This window comes from Mobula birostris, chromosome 12 (assembly GCF_030028105.1).
Source record: "Mobula birostris isolate sMobBir1 chromosome 12, sMobBir1.hap1, whole genome shotgun sequence".
NCBI classification, from domain to species: Eukaryota; Metazoa; Chordata; class Chondrichthyes; order Myliobatiformes; family Myliobatidae; genus Mobula; species Mobula birostris.
In genome coordinates this window covers 50839829-50866035 of record NC_092381.1, presented here as the reverse complement: position 1 = coordinate 50866035, position 26207 = coordinate 50839829, and the positions used below count along the sequence as shown (strand labels likewise).

The 26207-nt window shown below is 39.3% G+C and overlaps 2 protein-coding genes across 2 annotated transcripts in view; one reads left to right on the top strand and one right to left on the bottom strand.

The window, feature by feature from the left end:
* Positions 1-4364, bottom strand: part of stil (STIL centriolar assembly protein) — a 58387-nt gene extending 54023 nt beyond the window's left edge. The window contains exon 1 of the mRNA XM_072273778.1: positions 4263-4364. The gene's annotated coding sequence lies outside the window, so the exon portion shown is untranslated. The remainder of the gene's footprint in view (positions 1-4262) is intronic.
* Positions 4365-15124: 10760 nt separating this feature from the next.
* cmpk (cytidylate kinase) lies at positions 15125-25515 on the top strand. The gene is made up of 6 exons (XM_072274666.1): positions 15125-15388; positions 18553-18699; positions 19632-19784; positions 23355-23431; positions 23573-23669; positions 24500-25515. Exons 1-6 carry the CDS (start codon positions 15269-15271, stop codon positions 24554-24556), a joined length of 651 nt encoding a protein of 216 aa, XP_072130767.1. The 5' UTR covers positions 15125-15268; the 3' UTR covers positions 24557-25515.
* The last annotated feature ends 692 nt before the right edge of the window (positions 25516-26207 follow it).

Below are 26207 nucleotides of genomic sequence, written 5' to 3'. Positions count from 1 at the left end.
CTGGGTCCAACATATTGATGCAATTGCAAAGAAGGCACGGCAGTAACTATATTGCTTTAGGAGTTTGAGGAGACTTGGTATGTCACCAAAGATGCTTGCAAATTTCTACAGATGTACAGATGCTATTTCTGATCTCCACTGAGGAAGTCAAGGTTCTCGGTACAGAGGGAGTGCATAGGCCCAGGTTTTGTAGCTTGTTGATTGGTACTGAGGGTATGATGGTGTCGAATGCTGAGCTGTAATCAACAAATAGCAACCTACTGTTGGTATTGCTATTGTCCAGATGATCCAAGACTGAGAGAAGAGCAAGTGAGATCTATTATGGAACTGGCAAATTGCGGTCCTTGCTTAGATAGGAGTTGATTCTGGTCATGACCAACTTCCCAAAGCAATTCGTCACAGTAGATATGAATGCAACTGGATGAGGGTCATTGAGGCAACTCACCATGCCCTTCTTGGGCTGTGGCATGATTGTCACCCTTTTAAAGTAAGTGGGAATTTCCAACCACAGATGTGAGACCATGAAGATTTCCTTGAACACTTCTACAAGTTTGTTGTAACAGGTTTTCAGTGCCCTACTAAGTATACCACCAATCTTGCTAGGGTTCACCCTCTTGAAAGATGTTCTGATGTCTGACTTTGAGGTAGGGACCACAGGGTCACCAGACGCTGCAAGGATTTACGCAGGTGTATTTTTATAATATCTTTCAAAGCATGTGTAAAAGGCATTGAGCTCATCTGGGAGTGAAACATCACAGCCATTCATGATGTTAGGTTTCGCCTTGTAGGAAGTCAGCCCTTAGGTTACTGGAACAGTTCAGTAATGGGGTAATGAAATTGAGGGAAGTTATCCCTTCTGGTTCAAGGCCCTGATGGTTGAAGGTTCCTGAATCTAACTGTGGGGGTCCCAAGGTTTCTGTACTTACTTCCTGACAGCAGCAGAAGACAGCATGTCCTGGATGGTGGGGAGGGATTTACTCATAACAGACTGGGCCTTACCCACTTCTCTTTGTAGGATTTTCCATTCAAGGACACTGGTGTTTCCATACGTGGCCATAATGCAGCCAGTCAATATTCTCTCCACCACACATTACAGAAGTTTGCAAAGATTTGGAAAGGCATCTAAACCTTTGACAAACTTCTAAGGAAGTAGAAGAGCTGCTGTGCTTTCTTCATAATATCACTTATGTGTTGGACCCAGGACAGATCTACTGAAATGATAACATCAAGGAATTTAAAGTTGCCTACCCTCTCCACTTCTGATTTCACCCCCCCCCCACCCAATGTGAACTGCAATCAGTAATTGGCTACTTGGTCGTGCTAACACTGAGTGAGAGGTTGTTGTTGTGGCACCACTCAGCCAGATTCTCAATCTTTCTCCTACTCACCACCTTTGATTCAGCCAGTGACAATGGCATCATTAGCAAATTTAAATAAGGCATTGGAGCTGTGCTGAGCCACACGGTCATAAATATAAAACAAGCAGAGCAGGGGACTAAGCACACAGCCTTGTGGTGAACCTGTGCTGATGGAGATTGTGGAGATGTTGTCACCAAACCAATCAACTTCGATGATACCTATTCTAATACATCTATGGATCCCAGAGGTTATTGTTGCTAAATAATTCTCATGTTTACATCATTTTTTTTTCCCTCATGTCTCGAGAATATAACAGGCTGCCATTCAGCCAACAGGACTATACAAGCTTTAGACCATGGCCCAACTCATTTCCCTGTAAGCTATTCGCTCTCAGAACTTACCCACCCAACTTTCTGCATTCCGATAATTTCACCATCTAAACATCTACATATTGTGGACATAATTTATTAAAGCAGGTTTATGTTGCAGTATACACTTCACAAAAAAAAACTTCAATTGGAGAGAAAAACAATAGAGTTAATAGACAATGGATATCACGGACCCAGTGGAGGGATCACACCTGACAATTGTGGCAAAAATAGATTTGTTGTTTTGAAAAAGTGGCATTAGAGTAGTGTCGAATGGACCAAGAGAGAAAGGCACAGCCGAAAGGAATGTGCAGCTAATTAGGCAACATGAGCACACTTGCTGCAAGGATGAATACAAAGGAAAAAGACATCTCAAAGCTACTTTAAATCACTCCTTCACAATTTTTCTGCACAATTGTTCATTAGTTGCTACAAAGGACATAAATGCTCCTTAACATCAGATTATGGTATAAGCATCAATTTAAACATTCATTATGTGCCACGGCATATGATGTGGGCAATCATGGTCTTGACCATGAAGGCTTTTGGCAATTTTTTCCTACAGAGGGAGGGGAGGGAACGTCACGTCGACTCAGACCGTGACAGGCCTGCATCGGGCATTTTCGTGCCTTACAAGGCACAGATTGGAAGTCTGAAGGGGGCCACTTCTCGCACAGACTAGAGCAGTGTGTGATTAAGTGCCTTGCTCAAGGGCACAAACATGCTGCCACAGCTGAGGCTCGAACTAGCAACCTTGAGGTAACTAGACGAACGCCTTAACCACTTGGCCACGTGCCCAACACTACTTCCTACAGAAGTAGTTTGCTATTGCCTTCTTCTGGGCAGTGTCCTAACAAGATGGGTGACCCCAGCCACTATCACTACTCTTCAGAGATTGTCTGGTGTCAGTGGTCACATAACCAGGATTTGTGACATGCACCAGGTGCTCATTCAACTGTCCACCACCTGCTCACATGGCTTCACCTGACCCTGAAGAGGGAAGGAGTGCTTACACCTCTTTTGGAAGAGACATATCTCCACCCTGCCAATCAATTTAAACACCTTCAAAAGAAAAAAAAAATTGTCAAGCAGTGGGTACCACTGCACACAAATGTAAGTGACTAAAAATAACTAGGGCTGCAAATCAAAAGTGCGTTGAAGATACTACTCATTGTATTGTAAGTCCATGGCATGCTCAGTCTGCCAACTGAAATAATGAATTCTCCATCATTTATGAAACAGCTGTTATTAGCAGGGTGAAACTGGACCAGATCCAGCTAAAACAGATGGAAATGAAAGGATACTCTATAATGGTCACTTAAAGAGAAACCAGGTTGGTCACGTGCCAAATGCAAACTAGCTGCTTAACTTCTTGCTTTTCAAATTATTCAATTAATTCATTTCCTATTATATCCATTACCACATTGGCGATTCATAACTCTTTAAGATGCCTAATAACTAAATATTTCATAACATTTGATGAACTGCAGAATTGGATTATAAACGAGATCTGTGAAAGCATCGAAAGTGGAAATCACTGTCAGCTAGCTGCTGCTGTTATCTCACAGTGGTACAGGCTTCAATCCTGACTCTAGGTGCAGATAATGCAGAGTTTACATGTTCTTTTTGTGACTAGTTAATTTCGGATGTTCTGGTTTCCACCCACCCATATCCCAAAATACAACCTGTTTGGCATAGCCTTCGTTGTAACTTGTCCGAACATTAATAGCTGGTGGATGAATAGTTAAGAGAATAGATGGCATGGATAAATAAGAGGACTGGGTTTCACAGTTTGCTCTGGTTGTTGGCATTGACTCGATGGGCCAAATGGCTATTGAATAGGTGGCATAGGAAATAGTGAAGATTGAGATTCCTAGTGTCCTCTGAGAATCGGCATTGGACTCGATGGGCCAAATGGCTCCCATATGAGAAGGAAACACGTTCAGTAAACCGTGCGCACGTAGGTATACAGGTATTAGATAAAAAGCACTAAATTTTCCATCCTAGGTACCCGACCGAATGTTACCCGGCATTTAATTAAAATTGTAGGTTGTCTGGTTGTAGAAATGAGTGGTTGGTTGCAAATGGAACTGAAACCATTGAAATTGACAGTTCAATAAAACAATAAATTATCTGGGATCGAAAATTCCAAATGTTCTACAAGAGAACGTGCTGTGAACCTGGGAACCAGCAGTTCTGTTGCCCTCGTCTCTTTAAAGACAGGCAGATCCTACTGCCGAATGCAAAACATCCAACACTGGTCAGGGAACGTAAAGTCAATGATCCCAAGTACCTTTCTCTCAATTCACAAGTGAGGAATAAATAAATAGTGGGACGGATTGCCGCGGGGGTCACAGCGTGAAACTTCACTCGGCTTCACTTGGACAGCAACACCGACCACCGCCTCTTCTAACCCCAAACAGCTTCCTTCCGGACTCGCTTAACGCTCGCCTAAACCGACACGATCACCCACAATTTAACCATAGAATTCAGCGCAACATCTTCCCCAACACTTCCAATGACAGTAACACTTACAGAAATACCGTGGCGAACGTCCCGTCTCTTCTCCGAACCTTCACCTTTACTATCACCTCTATTTCGCCCATGCAATCATTCAAAAGTAAATATGGCGCCACGCTCCTGCCAGGACGCGCGAGCACCAATCACGCGCCGCTACTCCCGCCCTGTCCAATAGCCCGCCGTCTCTCCCGCCATATCCAATCCCCCGCTGCCTCTCCCGCCCTGTCCAATCACCCACCGCCTCTCCCGCCCTGTCCAATCACCCACCGCCTCTCCCGCCCTGTCCAATCACCCACCGCCTCTACTGCGCTGTCCAATCCTGCGCGTCTTGCTCATCTCTCCTATTCCGCGCTGTCTTTTGTTCTCCGTCTAACCCGGCATCCCTTGCTTAGTACTGTGGGTCGGAAGGTGTCTCTCGCGTCTCTTTCAACGATCGTAAACAATGAGCTTTCGAACTTTTCTTCCTTCGATGGACAGCTATTGCTTCAGAATTATGTTTTTCGCATTGTGATACCGTTCATTCAGTGTCAATCGGTATTCTATTTTAGGCATGTCCAAACTGCCTGTTGTGCGCATGCGTCCATCAGCCTCGGCGCATGGCAGTCAAAGCTGTCGTCCCACTCGATTCTGTTGTTTGCTCTCGGACCAAGCCTTCTTGTTGTAAACTACCTCTCTAAGATCCCCCAGGGCCATACGCACTTTAACCGGTGTAGTCATGGTGACTACATGAAATAAGAAACACAAAGGCAGTGGTAGCCGTTATGATATAATCGGCTAATTTAAAACACAGAATTTACACAGGAAAATGGGTTTGGGTTGAGGTTGCGCGTCCACATAACTTCGCACGGCTGTTAACGCCTCAAGGAATGTAGTGGTACAATAAGGAAGTATAAAACACAATGCCAGATATTAGTTTGTAATTAAACAGAGCTTCTTAAAGATGGATAGTCTTAGAAGAAGAGGCGGTGAATTAAGTCAGTTCCGATGTAAGGTCGTTCACTTAACGAGTACAGCGCTTCTTAGTGCATTTAGGATGCCTGATCTGAGTATTTATATTTATTTCAAATGCTTTTAAAAACTGTAAAATTAGGTAAAGCGTTGGCTTTAAAAGTTCAAAGATTAGATATAGGAGGACAATATTGTCCATTGAATCTGCTTCAGCATTCATAGGTTCAAGTTTAATTGTCATTCAACCATGTATGAATACCCATGAATACAGTCAAACAAAACAGTGGAGCTAATTCGGGCAGCATCTCTAGGAAGAGGTACGGTCGACGTTTCAGGCCGACCCTTCCTGACGAAGGGTCTCGGCCTGAAACGTTGACTGTACCTCTTCCTAGAGATGCTGCCTGGCCTGCTGCGTTCACCAGCGTCTTTGATGTGTGTTGTTTGAATTTCCGGCATCTGCAGAATTCCTGTTGAGTGGAGCTAATTCTTTAATTTGTCAACTTTCTTGACGTACCCCATGATTCCTTTAATGTCCATAGAAAGCCACAAGCAAATTATTCCAGCATATGTATGTACAGTATTTAAAATATTTTCTTTTTCTGTTTGGATTAAATTATTGGATAAATGCATTCATCTTTTCTACAATGATTTGCATTTTTATTTTTAGCTATGAAACTCTGATTCAAGCCCAAATCTTCCAAGAACATTTCTACATCCAGATTTGACTGCAAAACATTTTTGCCATAAGTATATTTTTTTGTGATTAGAATTGCATTGTATTGATTTAATCTTGATTGTAAAGACCTACACTGCCATGCTTATAATTGGGAAATTGACAAATAAATTTAAATATATTCTGTCTAATTTGCAGGATATCAAAATATTCATTCATCTACCAGAAATAGTCTGATAATCACAGTTAATCAGTATATAGGTTTCCTCCAGGTGTTCTGGTTTCCTCCCACAGTCCAACAACGTACCAGTTGGTAGGTTAATTGGTCATTGTAAATTGACCCTTCATTGGGATAGGGTTGAATCAGGGGACTGCTCTGCAGCAAAGCTTGAAGAGCCAGAAGGGCCTATTCAGTGTTGTATCCCAGTAAATAAAAAAAAGTATAAACAGCACCATTTACAAACATCAAATTAGTCTCAGAACCACATGAGAAAAAAAAATTGAGTAGACTTAAGATGATTAAGAGATTATTGAAACTTAGAAAGAATGCCCACAAGAAAATAAATCTCAAAATAAATATGGTGACATAAATGTACTTCGATAATAAATTTATCTTGAACTTTGTAATTATAAGATAAATAGATAAATAGCTACATAAGTTATTTCAAGGCTCAACAAGCTGGTTGCAAGCAGAAAGTTTCATATATTTCTGGAATGTAGGATGAATGATAGATGTTTTGGAATTAAGATGAGGAGACTTCTTCACTGGGAGATACATCTTTGGAATTATCTAGACCAGTGGGCTGAACACTTAGCCATTGAGAATCAAAACAAAGATCAATAGAAGTCTGAATATTAGGGGGAATCAATGCTGTTGAATAAAGTAGAGCTCATTGGATATGAGCCAGATGAAGTTTGAAACAAACTCAAACCAGGTGCCCTGATCCTGCTCCTAATTCGTATGTTCTTTGCAGAACAGACAGACTTTTTTTTTGTAATTAGACAACGTTATTCACTCTGGTATCATTGTTAAGATGGGCTGAGATAGAGGGGGAGCTGAAAGATTAAATAGGTTATGGGATTTGATGCTGTGCTCAAATCAGCTAGGAGATTGTAGGTGGGATATGATAGACAATCTTCTTTAACCTGAAGCACTGACCAGGGTGCAGAAGAAATCAATGCAAAAGTATAGAATTTTTGGTTTGGTGAAAGCAGCCCAATCCAAGATCTGTTTATGGATAGTAATGGAATCATGGTGTTTGCAGAAAAGTGGACAAGGTAGGGAATCAACAACAGTCTTACTGATTTACAGGATAAGCCTGAGATTTGGTATGGCCCGCTCCTGCTTCATAACCTGGATTCTTATTGCCAGCGCCTTCTAATATTTGAAATAAAAACTGAAACTAATGAAAAATCTTTGAGGGGTAGAAAATGTGATTCGAATATTTACAAAAGGAGGGACATGGTTTATGAAAGGAAAATGTTGTTGACTAGTCCTTGAGGCTGTGATGAGTAGAATAGATAAGGGGGACAATGGATATGAATTTTTGAAATGTAATTGCTAAAAATCCTGCACATTAAACTGATTAACACACTGAATTTTGGGTAAAATACTGACATGGATTGATAATTATTTATCTGAATGAGTAGAATAAATGGATCATTTTCAAACCAGCAAGCTTTGTATAGATGTTAGAGTTGATTACTAAGGATATGATCTCGGGATACATGGAGGCACATGATAAAGTCAGCATGGTTTCCTCAAGGGAAAATCTTGCCGGACAAATCTGTTGGAATTCTTTGAAGAAATAACAAGCAGGATAGTCAAATGAAATTCATTTGATGTTGTGTACTTGGATTTTCAGAAGGCCTTTGACAAGGTGCCGCACATGAGGCTGCTTAACAAGCTGCGAGCCCATGCATGGTATTACAAGAAAGATTCTAGCATGCATAAAGCAGTGGCCGATCGGCAGGAGGCAAAGAATGGGAATAAAGGGAGCCTTTCGTGGTTTGGCTGCCAGTGACTAGTGGTTTTCCACAGGAGTCTGTATTGGAACCAATTCTTTTAAAGTTATATGTCAATGATTTGGATGATGGAATTGATGGCTTTGTTGCTAAGTTTGCAGATAATACGAAGATAGGTGGAGGGACAGGTGATTTTCAGAAAATAGGCTACAGAAGGACTTAGATTAGGAGAATGGTTAAAGAAGTGGCAGATGAAGTACAGTGTCGGGAAGTGTACGGTCATTCACTTTGGTAGAAGAAATGAAAAGGCTGATTATTTTCTAAATGGAAAGAAGATACAGAAATCTGAGGTGTAAAGGGATTTGGGAGTCCTTGAGCAGGATTCCTTAAAGGTTAATTTGTAGGTTGAGTCTGTGGTAAGGAAGTTAAATGTGATGTTAACATTAATTTCAAGAGGACTAGAATATAAAAGCAAGGATGTAATGTTGAGACTTTAAAAAGTTACTTGGATACTACTCAGTTGGAGTATTGTGAGCAATTTTGAGCCCCTATCTTAGAAAGGATGTGCTGAAACTGGAGAAGATTCAAAGGAGGTTAATGAAAATGATTCCAGGATTAAACAGCTTGTCATATGAGGAGTGTTTGATGGCTCTGGGCCTCTTTTCACTGGTATTCAGAAGAATGAAGGATGACCTCATTGAAACCTATCAAATGGTGAAAAGCCTTGATAGGGTGGATGTGGAGAGGATATTTCCTAAGGTAGGAGTGTCTGAGACCAGAGGACACAGCCTCAGAATAGAGGGGCATCCTCTTAGAACGGAGATGAGGGGGAATTTCTTTAGCCAGAGAGTAATGAATCAGTGAAATTCATTGCCAAAGGCAGCTGTGAAGGCCAACTCTTTATGTATATTTAAGGCAGAGGTTGATTGATTCTTGATTGGTCAGGGCATGAAGGGATACGGGATGAAGGCTGAGAGGGAAAATAGATCAGCCATGATGAAATGGCAGAGCAGACTCGATGGGCCAATGGCCTAATTCTATTCATATACCTTATGGTCTTATATTTTGAACTATTTGGACTTTGCATTCATTTTAACAACTGTTAACTTTATAACGGTTCAGAGGTTTAGCATTATCTTTGTAGATGCAAAGGTAACTAAAGGTTATTTTCTGGTGTTCCAGCAATAATCCTGTAACAGTTATTAGTGTCTATATGGCAGTGACAAGCAAGAACTTAGAGTAAACTAACTCAGAATACACACCCACTTACTCTATTAGCACAGAAAATTTTAAGAATGTGAACCAATATTTTCTTGAAATTAAGATTGTCAAAATATTTATTTATTGCATACAATAATGGGTTAGTATTAGGATTGTAATCTAACCTTCTTGGATTCTGAACCCACTATTAGATAAGTGATTATCTATAGTTGTTTGTTAAGCACTCTTTTTTTGAAAGTGAATGAGTAGCAAAGAGGGTAGGAAACACTGCAGAAGGATTAATTCCACAGACACAAGTGACTTCATTTTTTTTGAGGCGAGAACAAAATTTATAGTGCAATGATTATATTGTAAATCAGAGGTTTGGACCCTACAAAACAGATGTGAATTCGAAGAAATGAGATACATAACTACAGTCATTGCTGTTCATTGCGATATCTTGGTAACCAAAATAACCAGATAAACAGCATTTCATTTGACATTTTACTTGTTAATAAACTTAACAACATTTCAATGTTTGTCTGATAGTTATGCCCTTAGCTCTCTTTTACAAGCAGGCAAGAGGGGTATCTGCAGAAATCCAGAGGATACCTTCTTCATTATGCAAATAAAGATCTTTTATCATGATTGGGACCCAACCACTTTAATCCAGACCATGGGGAAGCCGTTGTTGATTATTCTACCAAGCACATTTAATGGGAGTATAATAACACTGGACAACAAATATTTTGCTTCCTGAATACTTTTGTATGCGTCTTATGGATCTTGGACTACTGATCATAAAAATCACCATGAAATTTCCCTATCACATACCAACTTTTTGAAATAACCTATATTTGTTATTTCAATTCATAACCCAAGTCAGAACACCTGATGCCAAGGTTAAGGAAGGCATTTGTGTTGGTCCACAAATTAAACAGGTCATCAATGACAGGCAATTTGAAGAACTTCTCGTGGGACCGAAGAAAATCACATGGAAGGTATTCAAGGATGTTCTTCAAAATTTTCTTGGCAACTAAAGCGCATCAAACTACATGCAGCTGGTTGATAATATGCTTCAAGCATACAGAACCATGAAGTGCAACATGCCACTAAAGATTTATTTTCTGCATTCCTACGTAGACTTCTTCCCTACAAATCTTGGTGCTGTCAGTGACGACCATGGTGAAATATTTCACCAGGACATTGTGGTCATGGAGAAGCAGTAACAGGGCAACTGAAATCCATCAATGATGGCTGATTATTGTTGGACACTTAAGTGCGAAGCCTTACACACTTGAGTACAAATGAAAATCAGCAACAAAACATTTTTAGCTTGGTTGATCTATTGCAAAACATCAGCACTATTATACAATTATACACATTATATTCAATATAACTTAATTTCTTTTTTTCTCCAAATTCCTACGTGATACAAATAGTCTGAAATTAGATTCATGTTCTGCATCATGGTCTATCTTAAACAAAAAATAATTTCTGAGAAAGCAACGCTTTTGAAAGATTTGTTGTCTAGTGTAATCAATAGAAGAGTTGCATTCTTGTGTTTGGACTGATGCATTGAGACTTAATAGGAATACAAAAGTAATCTTCTGGTACAGTTTCAAGTAACATAATTATTTGTAAATTCTGTTTAAAAACAGAACAAGATTGGTATACACATTCTGTTGAGATTGTGCATTTACAAATTGTATCAATGCAATTACTCAAATGGAATTTCTAATTCTCATTCAATAGCCTTATAGAATTATGTCATCCCAGTACAGTGAAGCTATGACTTTTGATGGTTCAGAAAATCCTGAAGGTCTGTCATCTGGCTCATTCATTATTTTGGAATGTGAGCTGAGGTTTAGATTGCAGGCAGCGTATGTGGCGGGAGCCAGGGTCTATATCATGCGCCAGTGGAGCCAGGGTCTATATCGTGGGTCAGTGGAGGCAGGGTAAGGGTGCAGAACAGCAAAAGTCAGCAACATGGGTAGGTTTGAGGTGAAGCTGAAGTTTATAGGTTTCCTGACCCTTTTAAACTCGCAGGATGCACTTGAGTATTGTGAGCAGTTTTGGGCCCCTTATCTAAGAAAGGATGTGCTAGCATAGAAGAGGGTCCAGATGAGGTTCACAAGAATGATCCTGGGAATGAAAGGTTAAATATATGAGGGGCATTTAATGCATCTGGGCCTGTACTTGTTGAAGGATAGAAAAATGAGAGGGGATCTCTTTGAAACCTATTAAATATTGAAGGGCCTAGATAGAGTGAACATAGAGAGGGTGTTTCCTATAGTGGAGGAGCCTAGGATCAGAGGGCACAGCCTCAAAAATAGAAGGACGTCCCTTTAGAACAGAGATGAAGAGGAATTTCTTTAGCCAGAGGGTAGCAAATCTGTGAAATTCACTGCCACAGATGGCTGTGGAGCCCAAGTCAGGATATATTTAAAGCAAAGGTTGATAGATTCTTGATTAGTAAGAATGTCAAAGGTTACAGGAAGAAGGCAGGAGATGGTGTTGAATGGGATAATAAATCAGCCGTGATGGAATGGCAGCGCAGACTTGATGGGCTAAGTGGCCTAATTCTGCTCCTATACAATACCTTATGGTCTTATTCACTGAAAAATTTATGGTACTATTCTGTAACATGTGAAGATCAAAGTGAAATATATATATGCAACACACATCAAAGTTGCTGGTGAACGCAGCAGGCCAAGTAGCATCTCTAGGAAGAGGTACAGTCGATGTTTCAAGCCGAGACCCTTCGTCAGGTCTAACTGAAAGAAGAGCTAGTAAGAGATTTGAAAGTGGTAGGGGGAGGGGGAGATCCAAAATGATAGGATAAGACAGGAGGGGGAGGGATGGAGACAAGAGCTGGACAGTTGATTGGCAAAAGGGATATAAAAGGATCATGGGACAGGAGGCCCAGGGAGAAAGAAAAGGGGGAGGGGGGGAACCCAGAGGATGGGCAAGGGGTATAGTGAGAGGGACAGAGGGAGAAAAAGGAGAGAGAGAAAAAGAAAGAATGTGTGTATACAAATAAATAAATAACGGATGGGGTACGAGGAGGGGGTGGGGCATTGGCGGAAGTTTGAGAAGTCAATGTTCATGCCATCAGGTTGGAGGCTACCCAGACGGAATATAAGGTGCTGTACATTCTTTCTCTCTCTCTCCTTTCTCTCCCTCTGTCCCTCTCACTATACCCCTTGCCCATCCTCTGGGTTTCCCTCCCCTCCCCCTTTTCTTTCTCCCTAGGCCTCCTGTCCCATGATCCTCTCATATCCCTTTTGCCAACCAACTGTTCAGCTCTTGGCTCCATCCCTCCCCCTCCTGTCTTCTCCTATCATTTTGGATCTCCCCCTCCCCCTCCCATTTTAAAATCTCTTACTAGCTCTTCTTTCAGTTAGTCCTGACGAAGGGTCTCGGCCCGAAACGTCAACTGTACCTCCTCCTAGAGATGCTGCCTGGCCTGCTTCGTTCACCAGCAACTTTGATGTATGTTGCTTGAATTTCCAGCATCTGCAGAATTCCTCGTGTTTGCGTGAAATATATATATATATATTTGGATATTAGATGCGTAACCCCAGAAAACCTGTCTGCCAGTGCTACCAAAATCCCAAGGATACTGGATTACAGTATCACATTTTTATTACAGTCAGTGAAGGAAGGGTAATTGTTTAATTCTCATTGACACATATTAACAACCCCAAATATGATACACAGTTTGACTCTGAAATATGTAATAGAGACTTACTGTAGCTCTGTCCTTGGGGATTTGGGAATTCTGCACTGTCACACTTCAGCTGGTGAGCGAGATTCCAAAGAGTAAGTCCCTTTTATGACTAATTATCATTTGAGGCCATTCCTAATAGTAATTAGGGCGAATCAGGGTTTTGTTTGCTCTATTAATTCTGATTTCCAATCCAGTAATTCAGAGAAAAAAAATGGAATGTTGGGATATATTTACGAGATTATTAACTATAAACCGAACAATTCTTTTTTATATGATTGTACAAGACGTTGGTTAGATCTCAAAAGGTATACTGTGTCTAGTTTGGTCTTCTATTTTTATTTAGTTTTAATTAACTTGATTAATAAATACTTATAAACCCTTGGTAAATTGTACTAATGTAAGTGAGGTAATAGTGACTGTTTTGAACATTCAAACAAATTAATATTGGTCCATCTACAATTAATTTTAACAATGGTTTTAAAGAGAACCATCTGCAGGATGCACAGCAAGAGCTTGCCAAGATTTTTTTGACAGAACTTCTCAGGTACCAGGCAACAAGCACATTAAGACAGTACTCTAATTTCCCTTTCAAGTCACACATCAACTGGATTTCAAAAAATATTGCCTTTCTCCTAGAACAGGTGGCCACCCATTTTAATTCCACTTCCCATTTCCGTTCAGATATGCCCATCTATGGCCTCCTCCACTGTCATAATGAGGCCACACCTAGGCTGGAGGAACAACACTTGTATTCCATTTGAGTTGTCTTCAACCTGATGGCATGAACATCAATTTCTCAAATTTACGGCAATGTCCCCCAAACACCCCTTTCACCATTTCCATCCCCTTTTCCCTCCCTCACCTTATCTCCTTGCCCACCCATGGACTCCCTCCATCTCTCCCCCCCCTCCCCAGTTTTCTTTCTTCCATGGCTTTCTATCTCTTTCACCAATCAACTTCCCAGCGCTTTACTTCATCCTTCCTCCTCCAGGTTTCACCTACCACCTAGTAGTTCTCTCTCCCCCTCGCCTCACCTTTAAAATCTACTCCTCAGCATTTTTTCTCCCGTCCTGCCGAAGGATTTCAGCCCAAAATGTCAACTATACTTCTCTCTGTAGATGCTGCCTGGCCTGCTGTTCCTCCACCATTTTGTGTGTTGCTCAGATTTACAGCATCAGCAGATTTTTTTCTTGTTTGCCTTTCCTTCATTGTCATTGTAGCAAAATCTGTCACTTCTTACCTAACATATTATAAAAATACTTACATTATATAAAATGCATTGGTTAACAAAGTCACTTGAACGAAATAAACCATAGGCTTGCCAGTCATACTCATATCCTGTGAATGAATATTTTGGACAAGAACTTGTGGTGCAAGACATTAATAAACTTGCAGAAAGTGCAAATAACTGGCAAATGAATTTCAAAGATATTTGAGAGGTAATATTTTACAAGGAAATGGAGGACATTTGTTATTTGGGAGCTGTGACTTTAGAGGAAAAAAGTATCGCTGTAAATTGCACTAAGAGCAGAAAATGTTGGAGACATTCTGTAGATTAGATAGCACCCATGGAAAGAGAAGAAAAGTTAATGTTTCAGTACCAAGATCGTTCGTCAGAAGTGTATAAATTGTGCTGCAGGCATCACGTAAAGGTGATCGAGTATGAAGATTTAACTCTGGAGGGATGCAAGTGAAAAATGGGGACCTAATTCTAAACCTTTTCTGAGCTTTGATATTGCGTAGATTCCGTCATCATGATATATATCTGATACTGCAGGGCATATGTTTTAACTACGATACCACATATGTGGTTATACATATCAGGAAGGGATGAAGGAACTATAATCTCTTCTTCTGAGAAAAGGTTGAGGGAGGACTTAAGAGATCTTTAAAATCGTGGAAGGTTTTGGTAGAATAAATACAGTGAGAATGTTCCCATTCGTGAATAAGAACGCAAGTGGGGGAAATTAGTGTATAAGTAACGCAATAAGATATTTAGAAGAAACTTATTTGCCCAAATTGCAATTATAAAGCGGGATCTTCTACTACAAGTGTGACTAAAGTGGTCAGTTTAGAAACAAAACAACGAGAGAAGGAAGAAGGTTACGGAGGTTTAGCTGAGGGAGCGTGGAAAGAGCAAAACGTGATGTTCAAAGATCCAAAAGGTTCATTGATGTTCCGGGAAATTTAATACCCGGACGTTTGGGGATTAAACAATAAAGATTGTATTTATTTTAAGGGTGGCAAACTTGCTCATTACTTTAGATTTCATATGCAAATATCAAAAAATATCCTGGTTGTAGCCTTCCTCCGAACTGAACAAAGATTACAGGCGTGCAGCTCACACCCGGAAGCAGTCGTTCCTCCGGGTGAGTTGTCTCAAAAGGCGGCCCGGCTGTGGACCAGGGACGTGGAGGAGTGGTGGTAGACGGTATATTTGAACAGCAGCGTTTCTATTTATCGGTGGGAGAAACAAGGAGGAGTCGCGTTGCTTCTCGTCGTATGGTCATTAACTGTTTGGGATCTCTAGTCCGGAAGCTGCTGCAAATGAAGCCCAAGGTGGTTTTTGTGCTTGGTGGGCCGGGAGCCGGCAAAGGGACCCAGTGCACCAACATCGTCAAGGTGGGTGGATAGGTAACAACTGGAGCCGGAAGGAGGGAGGACGAGCTGTCAGCTCCGCTAGGAGAAGCCGTGGGCCGATCACTCCGGCCAGGAGAAAATAGCAAGTCCATGTGGCTGAACTGATTTACTTTTGAGGAGGGGAGTGTATGTGGATCTGAGCAAGTCTTTAGACATGGACCCGCGTGGCAGACTCTTTTAAAAAGTAAAAGCCCTGGAGGTCTGAGGTGGACTGTTAGATTGCATTTAAACATGGCTTCGTGGCAGGAAGCGGGGGTCCCTGTCCGAAACGTCCACTGTTTATTCCCCTCCATAGATACTGCCTGACTTGTGGAATTCCTCCAGCATTTTCTGTGTGTGTGTGTGTGTGTGTGTGTTGCTCAAGACTTCCAGCGTCTTCAGAGTTTCTTATGTATAAGATAACAATAACAATTGGCGGGTGTATTTGGGACCTATTGTCAGTGGAATTCCAAAAGGCGTATGATGTAGAACTGATTTAGTTAGAAACAAGAAAGTCTTTAAACAATAAACATATTGGTAATCTTTTAAAAAACGAGAAATGCAGGAACTACTCATTAGGTCACTGTTTGGAGAGAGAGTTTCCGGTTTATGACATTTTATCTTACGCGTCACTGCATGCAATTAAGTCAGTTTCTGTCCATAGTTGCTATCTGATCTGCTGATTTACAGCATCTGGTGTTTTTTTTTTGTTTGCTTTTCATTCCTAAATTAGCTGTGTGATTTACACTGAGGAGAAACGCTTTCAATTGGAGAATATAAATGGTGTGGTGATTTGGGGTAATGCATTGAAGTAACAGTGTGAAGAAATATACAGTAAATGTGTGAATACCGAATGGCGTAGGGACCTTGGTGTGTATATTCACAGATCCTTAAAGGTCGTATAACAGGTCAATGTGTAGTTAAAAATGCTGCACTGTACTTTCTATGTAACTTTATATAACGTTCTTTGTACTACTTCAACAATGACCTGATCTAATGAAATTATCTATATACATGACATGCAACACAAAGTTGATTCATTGTACCTTGGCAGATGCAATAATAAACCACTTCACCAATTTTAGCATAGAATATCAGGACAGTGATGATGTTAGGCTAGAATTACATGCACATTGCTGCAAACAGTTCAGGTTATCACATTACAGGGAAAATATGATGGCACAGGAGTGGGTTTTAAGGATATATACAAAGATGTTGTCAGGACTGGAAAATATTAGCTGTGAGGAATAACTGGATAAAAGCTATCCTCTTTTGGAAATGAGGAGGCCAATGACATATTTAAGCTAGAAGCATAAAATAGGCAGATAAATAAAAAGGATTGATTACACTCAGAGGGGGCAAAATCAGAGGGTATATATTTAAAGTATCTGGGAGAGGAATTAAAGTGGAAATGAGGAAAATATTTTTTGCTGAAGGATGGTAGGGTTTTGGATCTCACTCTTTGAAATAGTGATAGTGTCAAAAACTCGAACCACACTTAAAATGTATGTGGAGATACACTCGAATGCAGAACTCAGGATCAGGTTTATTGTCATGGATATATGCTGTGATTTTTTTTTTGCACTGTATGGTGTAAGACAAATATAAGTTGCAATAAAAATAATTACAACAATAGAGGAATGCAAAAATTAAAAGGGATAACATAAAAATCTTTTTTATCTCTTGGTGGGGATGTCTAAAATGAGAGAGTATGAGTCTTGGGTGGGAGGCAGCTGGTTTAGAGGGGATCTGAGGGAAGTTTTCATAAAGGGAGTATTTGGAATCTGAGCTTGCCTGAGGTGGCAGGGGAGGCAGATATTCAAACAATATTTAGGAAGCATCTAGGCAAACCCTTGAATTGCCATGGTGTAGCTGGCTATGAACCAGTTTAGCTAATTGAAATGGTTAATATGACCGGTTTCTGTGCTGAAGGCTATGACATTTTGTAAGTGCTGTGAGGTGCAATTAAGTAGGTCATTTTTTTTCTCAGCATGGACACAAGGGCTGAATAGCCTTTTTATTGTAACTTTTCTATGATGATTCTATTCTGAATGTTAGACATTTGAATGTGAAAACTTTTCTGTCAGTCTGATCACATTTCTAGTCAGCTGAGTTTCTGAAATCAAGTGTGTATGAATCATTAAGTACTAGCATTTTAGGACATGGACGTTTCCAAATTTATGAGAGATGACCTGGTGAATTTGAGTCATTAGTAAGATAAATATTTATATTAAATGGATAAAATGTGCCTTTTCTGGAGAATATTTTACTTATCTGTAACTGCATATCTCTTTTCCTAACTTAAATACACTGACAATACTATCAGCAAAACTGAATTTGGTTTTTTTTTGTTAATTGGTGTTAACAGAATGCTGCCAATTCACTTGTATTTTGGGGAAAGAACCTTTTCATTTTTCTGGTATAGTTAATAGACCAGCTAAATTCATTTCTCATTTCTGCATAGAGAATACTGAATATGGGTAGAATACAATCATTTACCAAAATTTGAAAGAATTAATGTAACAAACTGCATTATATGAAGCAATTTTTTTTAAGGTGAAGTCTACAAGTTCTATTTCAAACCAACATTAAAATTTAACATTATTACAATAGTTTTGGTGTTCCTTAGCATTATGGGGTACTCATTTACACAGGTTTGATCCATTGTTTATGGAACTGGCCAATTAGATGAGTAGAATTTTGTTGGAATTTACAATGAGAATAGATATGTCTTTAGAGGATCTATTTAAATACAGAGACATTTTAGTCTTTACTTTCTAACAAAATTATTCTTGCTGTCTAATCTTGCTTTATCTCAGCTTCCCATGTGGAACACCGAAGGAGAGCATCCAGTTTATAATGGAAAATGATTCATTTTAGTGATAAATTAAGATTATATCTAAGCAGAATACATTCTGAAAAACATGCTGTTGTCCTAAGAGTAAGAAAATATTAGACCACAACTGAATCATGAGTGTGGTATGTCTTGAATTTTTATGCTATTCATCATGAATGAAAGGCATGAGTTATGGAATGTTTCTAGCAGATAATTCAGTTGAAAACCACAAAAATTTGAAGCTGATGTCAGCAATCTTTTAACCATATGAAAATTGTATAAATTGCTATAAAGTATAATTCATTCTGTACCATTTTTTACTTTGCTGCAGAAATATGGATACACTCACTTCTCTGCTGGTGATCTACTTCGTGCCGAACGGAGCAAAGAAGGTACTCAGTATGGAGAACTTATTGACAACTACATAAAGGAAGGAAAAATTGTACCAGTGGAGATAACTATTAAACTTCTTAAAAGGGTAAGCTTCCTTTCAATATCCTACAGAAGTTTAAAGTTTCAGGGCTTGGAATTCCTAGAATAATAATTTACTGTTGTAGATTCAATGGCATCTGTGGCAAAGTTGCTGTATTTATGCATTTCAGTTATACTGCAGATTTATTTTAGTGCACTGGTGTGGTTTCTGTTTTGCAAAGCCTCCAATCCAAAGATTTGGCATTGAGAAGGCTTCCCAGATGAATTAAAAATACATGTTGTTTTAGTATATTGAATACATGCAGTACATAAATTTGTAATTTCTCCACATTAAATCTATTTAGTATAACAGTTACTATATTTTAGAAGTGCATAACATTAATGGCTTAATTCTGGTGTTAGCAGCAATGCAGTCTGTGCTTTGCCTTTTTTTTTCACTTCAATTACTAACAGAAGTTAGTTCGCAGAGTTATCCCTGGTGAATGTCATATTAGTTGAGCAGCCAGTCATGTTGAAGAATTCTCACACAATTAAAACAGGAAGAAAGAAGCATACTTTTTGAGCAAATGTTCTAAATGTTTTGCAGAACAAGAAACAAAAACAGGAATACTGAGAAAAACTGATCTGAAACAGCAAAGATATATTTTTAATAAATACTGTTATTTTAAAATCCAGTATGTTCTGAAATATTATTGAATTGTAACTATTTTAATAAGGGGCAGGAGCTGGTCTTGGTTTATGATATTTAAGCAGTACTTTGAAAAGATGAGTGAGCTGAGGGAATGTATAAAATGCACACTATCCAAACTGTTAAATTTCAGCTCTTTCATTGTAGTCCAGGTATTATGGAAAAAAATGGCAACAGTAAGTTTGTGTTCTTGCTCATTTCAGATGACCAGCTTCTGAAGTGGCTTTATGATCAGAATTTGAAAATTGTCCAGCCAAGTGTTTGCATTACATTTCTTGCTTGTTTTTCAGGCAATGGATGACACAATGGCTGAAGATGCCTCGAAGAACAAATTTCTTATTGATGGATTTCCTAGAAATACAGACAATCTTGAAGGCTGGAACAGGATAATGAATAGTAATGTTGATGTCAAATTTGTCCTTTTCTTTGACTGCAGCAATGAGGTAACTAAACAGTCATTGACTTGATTGCTTATCAATGGATGAATGCTTTAAATATTTTCTGACATTCCTTGGTGCCTTCCCTTGATTATTAAAATGAGCAGTAGAATTCTGGAGAGTGAATTTAGCAAGGTTTTGCAGATGCTGGGTATCTGAAATAAAAAAAACATATTATTATACTTAATACATCAAGTAGCATTATTGAACAGGGAAGTGGAAGTAAAGATTACCTTGCCTTTGAACCATAACTAGTACTATTACAGCAGGTTTTAAGTATGTATGAGATGGGGAAAGGACAAAAGAAAATAGATATAAGACCATAAAACATTGGAATAGAATTAGGCCATTCAGCCACTGAGTCTGCTCCGCCTTTCCATCATGGCTGATTTATTATCCTACTCAACTCTATTCTTCTGCCTTCTCCTTGTAACCTTTGATGCCCTGACTAATCAAGAACCTATCAATTTCCACTTTAAATATACCCAATAACTTGGCTTCCACAGCTGTCTGTAGCAATGAATTCCACAGATTCACTACTCTCTGGCTAAAGAAGTTCCTTCTCATCTTTATTCTAAGTGGACACCCTTCTATTCCATGGCTGTGCTCTCTAGTTACAGATGTCCCACCCCCCCCCACCCCATAGGAACCTATAGACCTGCCTCAATGACTACCGTACAGTTGCACTTAACATCCATAGTGATGAAGTGTTTTGAGAGGTTGGTGATGAAACATACCAGCTCCTGCCTGAGAAGTGACTTAGATTCACTCCAATTTACCTACTGGAGCAACAGGTCCAAAGCAGATGCCATCTCATTGGTTCTTCACTCAACACTGGAACAGCTGGACAGCAAAGATGCATGCATCAGGATGCTTTTTATGGACTACAGCTCAGCATTCAGTACCATCATCCCCTCAAAACTAATCAATAAGCTCTTAGACCATGGCCTCAATATCTCCTTCTGCGATTGGATCCTCAATTTCTTCACTTGCAGACCCCAATCAGTTTGGATGAGAAACGGTATCTCCTCCACAAACTCCATTTGCACAGATGCACCACAAGGCTGTGTGCTTAGCCATCTGCTGTACTCGCATTATACTTATGACTGGCTAAGCACAGCTCCAACGCCATATTCAAGTTTGCTGACAACACCACTGTCATAGGTCGAATCAAAGGTGGTGACGAATCAGCATATAGGAGGGAGACTGAAAATCTGGCTGAATGGTGCCATAACAACAACCTCTTACTCAATGTCAGCAACACCAAGTAGCTGATTATTGACTGAAGGAAAAGGAAACCAAAGGTCCATGGTGCATCCTCATTGGAGGATCAGAGGTGGATAAAGTTAGCAACTCTATAATCAGTGTTATTATTTATGTGGACCTGTCTTGAGCACACACATAAGTGACATTATGAAGAAAGCACAAAATGCACCTACTTCCTTAGGAGTTTGCAAAGATTTGGCATAAAACTTTGACAAACTTCTATAGATGTATAGTGGAGAATATATTGACTGGCAGCATCACAGCCTGTTATGGAAATACCGATGCTCTTGAATGGAAAATCCTACAAAAAGTAGTGGATATGGCCCAGTCCATCACAGATAAAGCCCTCCTCACCATTGCGCACAACTACATGGAATGCTGTCGCAAGAAAGTGGCATCTATCATCAGGGACCCCCACCACCCAGGTCATGCTCTCTTCTCTTTGCTGCTATCAGGAAGAACATACAGAAGTCTCAGGACCCACAACCACCAGATTCAGGAACAGTTATTTCAACCATCAAGCTCTTGAGCCAGAAGGGATAACTTCACTCAACTTCACTTGCCCTATCACTGGACTATTCCCACACTTTCAAGGACTCTTCACCTCATGTTCTCAATATTTATTGCTTTTTTATTTATTATTTCTTTTTTTGTATTTGCACGGTTTGTCTTTTGCACATTGATTGCTTGTCTGTCCTGTTGGGTGCGGTCTTTCATTGATTCTGTTATGGTTCTTGGATTTGCAATGTATGCCCGCAGGAATGACACTGCATGCTAATAACCGTTCTTGTAATACCATGAGCTCTTAACTGTTAAGCAATGTCATGTGCAGCACCTTGTCAAATGTCTGCTGAAAATCCAAGTAAACAGCATCCACTGACTCTCTTGTGTCTATCCTGCTTGTTATTTCCTCAAAGAATTCCAACAGATTTCTGAGGCAAGATATCCCTTTAATGGAACCATGCTAACTTTGGCCTATTTTATCATGTGCTTCCAAATTTCCTGAAACCTCATCCTTCATAATGGACTAACATCTATTCAATCACTGAAGTCAGGCCAACTAGCTTACGATTTCCTTTCTTCTGCTTCCCTCCCTTAAAGAGTGGAGTTACATTTGCAATTTTCCAGTTTGGAACCATTCCAGAATCCAGTGATTTTTTTTTTTTTGAAAGATAATTACTAATGCCTTCATAATCTCTTCAACTACCTCTTTCAGAGCCCTGGAGTGAGTCCATCTGGTCCAGGTGCTTTATCTACCTTCAGAGCTTTCAGCTTCCCAACCAGGTTCTCCTTAGTAATAGCAACTGCACTCTCTTCTGCCTCCTAACACTCAAATTTCTGGAATACTGCTAGTGTCTTCTACAGTGAAGAGGGCACAAAATAATTATTAAAATTCCTCTGCCATTTCTTTGTCCCCCATTACTACCTCTCCAACGTCATTTTCCAGGGGTCCGATATCCACTCTTGCCTTTTTTTACTTTTTTTTTCCGGAAAAAAAACCCCCAGCTTTCTCTTTTATATTACAGGTTTGCTTACCTTCATATTTCATATTTTCTCATGGTTTTTTTTAGTTCCCTTCTGTTGGTTTTTAAAATCTTCCCAATCCCCTTAACTTTCCACTGTTTTTTGATACGTTATATACCATCTCATTTGCTTTTATGCTGTCTTTGATTTCCCTTGTCAGCCATGGTTGCGTTATCCTCCCTATAGAATACTTCTTTCAGCTTTGGGATGTGTCTGTCCTGCACCTTCTGAATTGCTTCCAGAAACTCCAGCCATTGCTATTTTGCTGTCCTCTCTACTAGTGTCCCCTTCCAATCAATTTTGGCCAGCTGCTCTCTCAATCCTTTGTAATTCCCTTTACTCCACTGTGAGTATGATAGAGTTGAAGTGGGAGAGGTTAAATGATAAAACTTCAGAAGTGCAAAATAATGATACAAGGGTTTGTTCTTCCAAAAAAGGAGGTTGAATTCTAGAAATATGTTTTAGTCTGTCCTGTCTCCTGTTTAATATTTTCTTCTTTTTTCCCTGCATCTATCTTTATCAGCTATAAAGCTTTTACAGCACTGAGCTATAAACTGAACTCTCTTCCAGTCCAGATGAAGAGTTTATACATGTTGTGTTTCACTTCTTTGTATCTTTTTTTTTACTTTTAATAGATTCTGTATATTTTTCTTTTTGTACTTGTATACGGCTGATCTGACTGGATGGCACACAAACAAAAACTTTTTGCGGTATCAGTGCATTGACGATAATAAACCAGTAGCAATAATTACTGAAAATTAAACTTTTTTTTCTCTTTTGCCAAAGATATGTATGGAACGCTGCCTTGAAAGAGGAAAAGGTAGTGGAAGAACAGATGATAATATCTCGAGTCTGCAGAAAAGGTAGAAATTAAATTTGTTTTATAAAGATTATCAGATTGGAGAGAGGCTATTAGGCCTATTTTATCTGTGTTCTTTTTATTCTGTTTGTTTTTAAAGTTATCTTCCCGTACTATTGATACCTATTTGTTGTACCTCCTCCAGGATTCAGACTTATATGCAGTCTACTAAACCTATTATTGAACTATATGCAAAAGAAGGAAAAGTAAGAAGAGTTGATGGAGCCAAAAGTGTTGATGAGGTGTGTAAAATGTAATCAAAGCAAAAGATTTCATGCAGTAACTCTTCGATATAGAGCAAGTATTATACATGTTTTAGGAAGTTTCTTTTTAATTATAACTTTTGTCATAAATGCTGAGCATTCTCTGTCCCATATAATCCATTTTTTGGAATGATTTCTTTTTCCAAAAATGATGTCTTTTCTTTCATTAATTCCCATGGTCGTTCTGTATTGCATGGCTATCTGGAGAAGACAAATATCAGAGTTGTATTGTACATGCATACTTTGACAATAAAATGAACCTTCAACCTTTGAATCAAACTATAAAGGAAATAAATAGAAGTTCTTTCTTGAAACTTATTATTCTGATATTGCAAGGTATCCCTTGACATGACTTGTAAGGGTTTCAAATTATACCTAATTTAGATTAGGACAGGTGACAGATTCCTTTCCATGAAAAATAATAAGCCAGCTAAAAGCCAGAGGATTCAAGAAGTTTTACAACATTTTAAATGGTTTTTAAACTCATGACTTCTGTGTGCTAACCCAATACAATAACAGCCCAAGCCACACATTAGGAAGCAGAAAAGTAAATAGGGGAGGGAGGTGGTGGGAATATCTTATTTGGATTCTGAATGCATAATCATTGATTTACTTTTTGTGCATCAGAATCTTCAAATAAAAAGTACTTGCATGCTTTGTTGGAAATAGCCTTTTTTCAATTATCTCAGGCATAGTAACTTCCCTCTATTAAAAATCTGTTATAGGTGAAATAGTGTTGTATATGATTAGTGGGTAATATATTGAAAATGTTGCTAGCTTTGAGAATTTATTCTTTAATTTCTTTTCAGGTTTTTGTTGAAGTTCAGAAAATCTTTGATGCTGAAAATGGAGTCGACAACATTTGAAGTTATATAGACCTAATGCTTGTGCTTAGTTAGAATAACTATTGTATTCTATCCTTGTTTGTTTTAAATTACTGTATTTTTGGGTACAAGTATTTTATGTTTTGATGCATTCATTACTTTTGTAAAAATTATTTGTTAAGGTGTAATGAAGACATGCTACATCTTCAAATTTGTTTCACAATTTTCTTCCAAATTCAATTTGTTATTTGTAGAGTAAAAATGTTCATCTGAAACTTGTCCTTGCTTAAGGATGTATCCACATGCTCTTGAAATGCAGTGACTTGTGACTGATTGTTTTCATACCAAATGAGATCATATTTGACATGCAGCTGGTGCACAATTCAATATTTTCAAATTAATTTGTGCAAATTAATTTGTCATTTTTAATATCAACTTCCACCACATTTTAAAATCTAAATGCATATTGACAGGACTTAAAGGAAATACAGAGAGTGAAGTATTATGTTAAATAATACTATTTGTTAATCCTTAAGTACATTTTTTCTAGAGGAACAACCAATTTAGAAAGAATTACCATTGAAGCCACGTTTGCACTGGTTCATTTATTTGTGTACTTCTGAGAATAAATTCATGCATTGGAATTTTTAATGTGTAAAAATGACAAAACATTTTTATGCACATTGCAGTATAGTTTCCCATAGGTTGAACATTTTTAGAGGGCAAGGAGTTGACTCTGGAAGTAGTAGCTGAGAACTTTTTGCAGGCTGGTATTACGTTGGTTGAAGATCTTGGTAAAGAAATCTTTCAAGTCTAAATATTAGATCTTGAAATGGTGAGAAAAATCAGAGCAACTGAACTGCTATCCTGTTTAAAAACGATGACAAACACTGTCATTTTCTACCATTCTGAAACTTTGATAGGACACTTCCTAATGTGACACACACAAAAGTTGCTGGTGAACGCAGCAGGCCAGGCAGCATCTATTGGAAGAGGTACAGTCGACGTTTCGGGCCGAGACCCTTCGTCAGGACTAACTGAAAGAACAGCTAGTAAGAGATTTGAAAGGGGGAGGGGGAGGGGGAGATCCAAAATGATAGGAGAAGACAGGAGGGGGAGGGATGGAGCCAGGAGCTGGACAGGTGATTGGCAAAAGGGATACGAGAGGATCATGGGACAGGAGGTCCAGGGAGAAAGAAAAGGGGGAGGGGGGGAACCCAGAGGATGGGCAAGGGGTATAGTCAGAGGGACAGGGGGAGAAAAAGGAGAGAGAAAAAAAGAATGTGTGTGTCCCTTGTACCCCATCCGTTATTTATTTATTTATTTATATACACACATTCTTTCTCTCTCTCTCCTTTCTCTCCCTCTGTCCCTCTGACTATACCCCTTGCCCATCCTCTGGGTTCCCCCCCTCCCCCTTTTCTTTCTCCCTGGACCTCCTGTCCCATGATCCTCTCGTATCCCTTTTGCCAATCACCTGTCCAGCTCCTGGCTCCATCCCTCCCCCTCCTGTCTTCTCCTATCATTTTGGATCTCCCCCTCCCCCTCCCCCTTTCAAATCTCTTACTAGCTGTTCTTTCAGTTAGTCCTGACGAAGGGTCTCGGCCCGAAACGTCGACTGTACCTCTTCCAATAGATGCTGCCTGGCCTGCTGCGTTCACCAGCAAACTTTGATGTGTGTTGCTTGAAATTC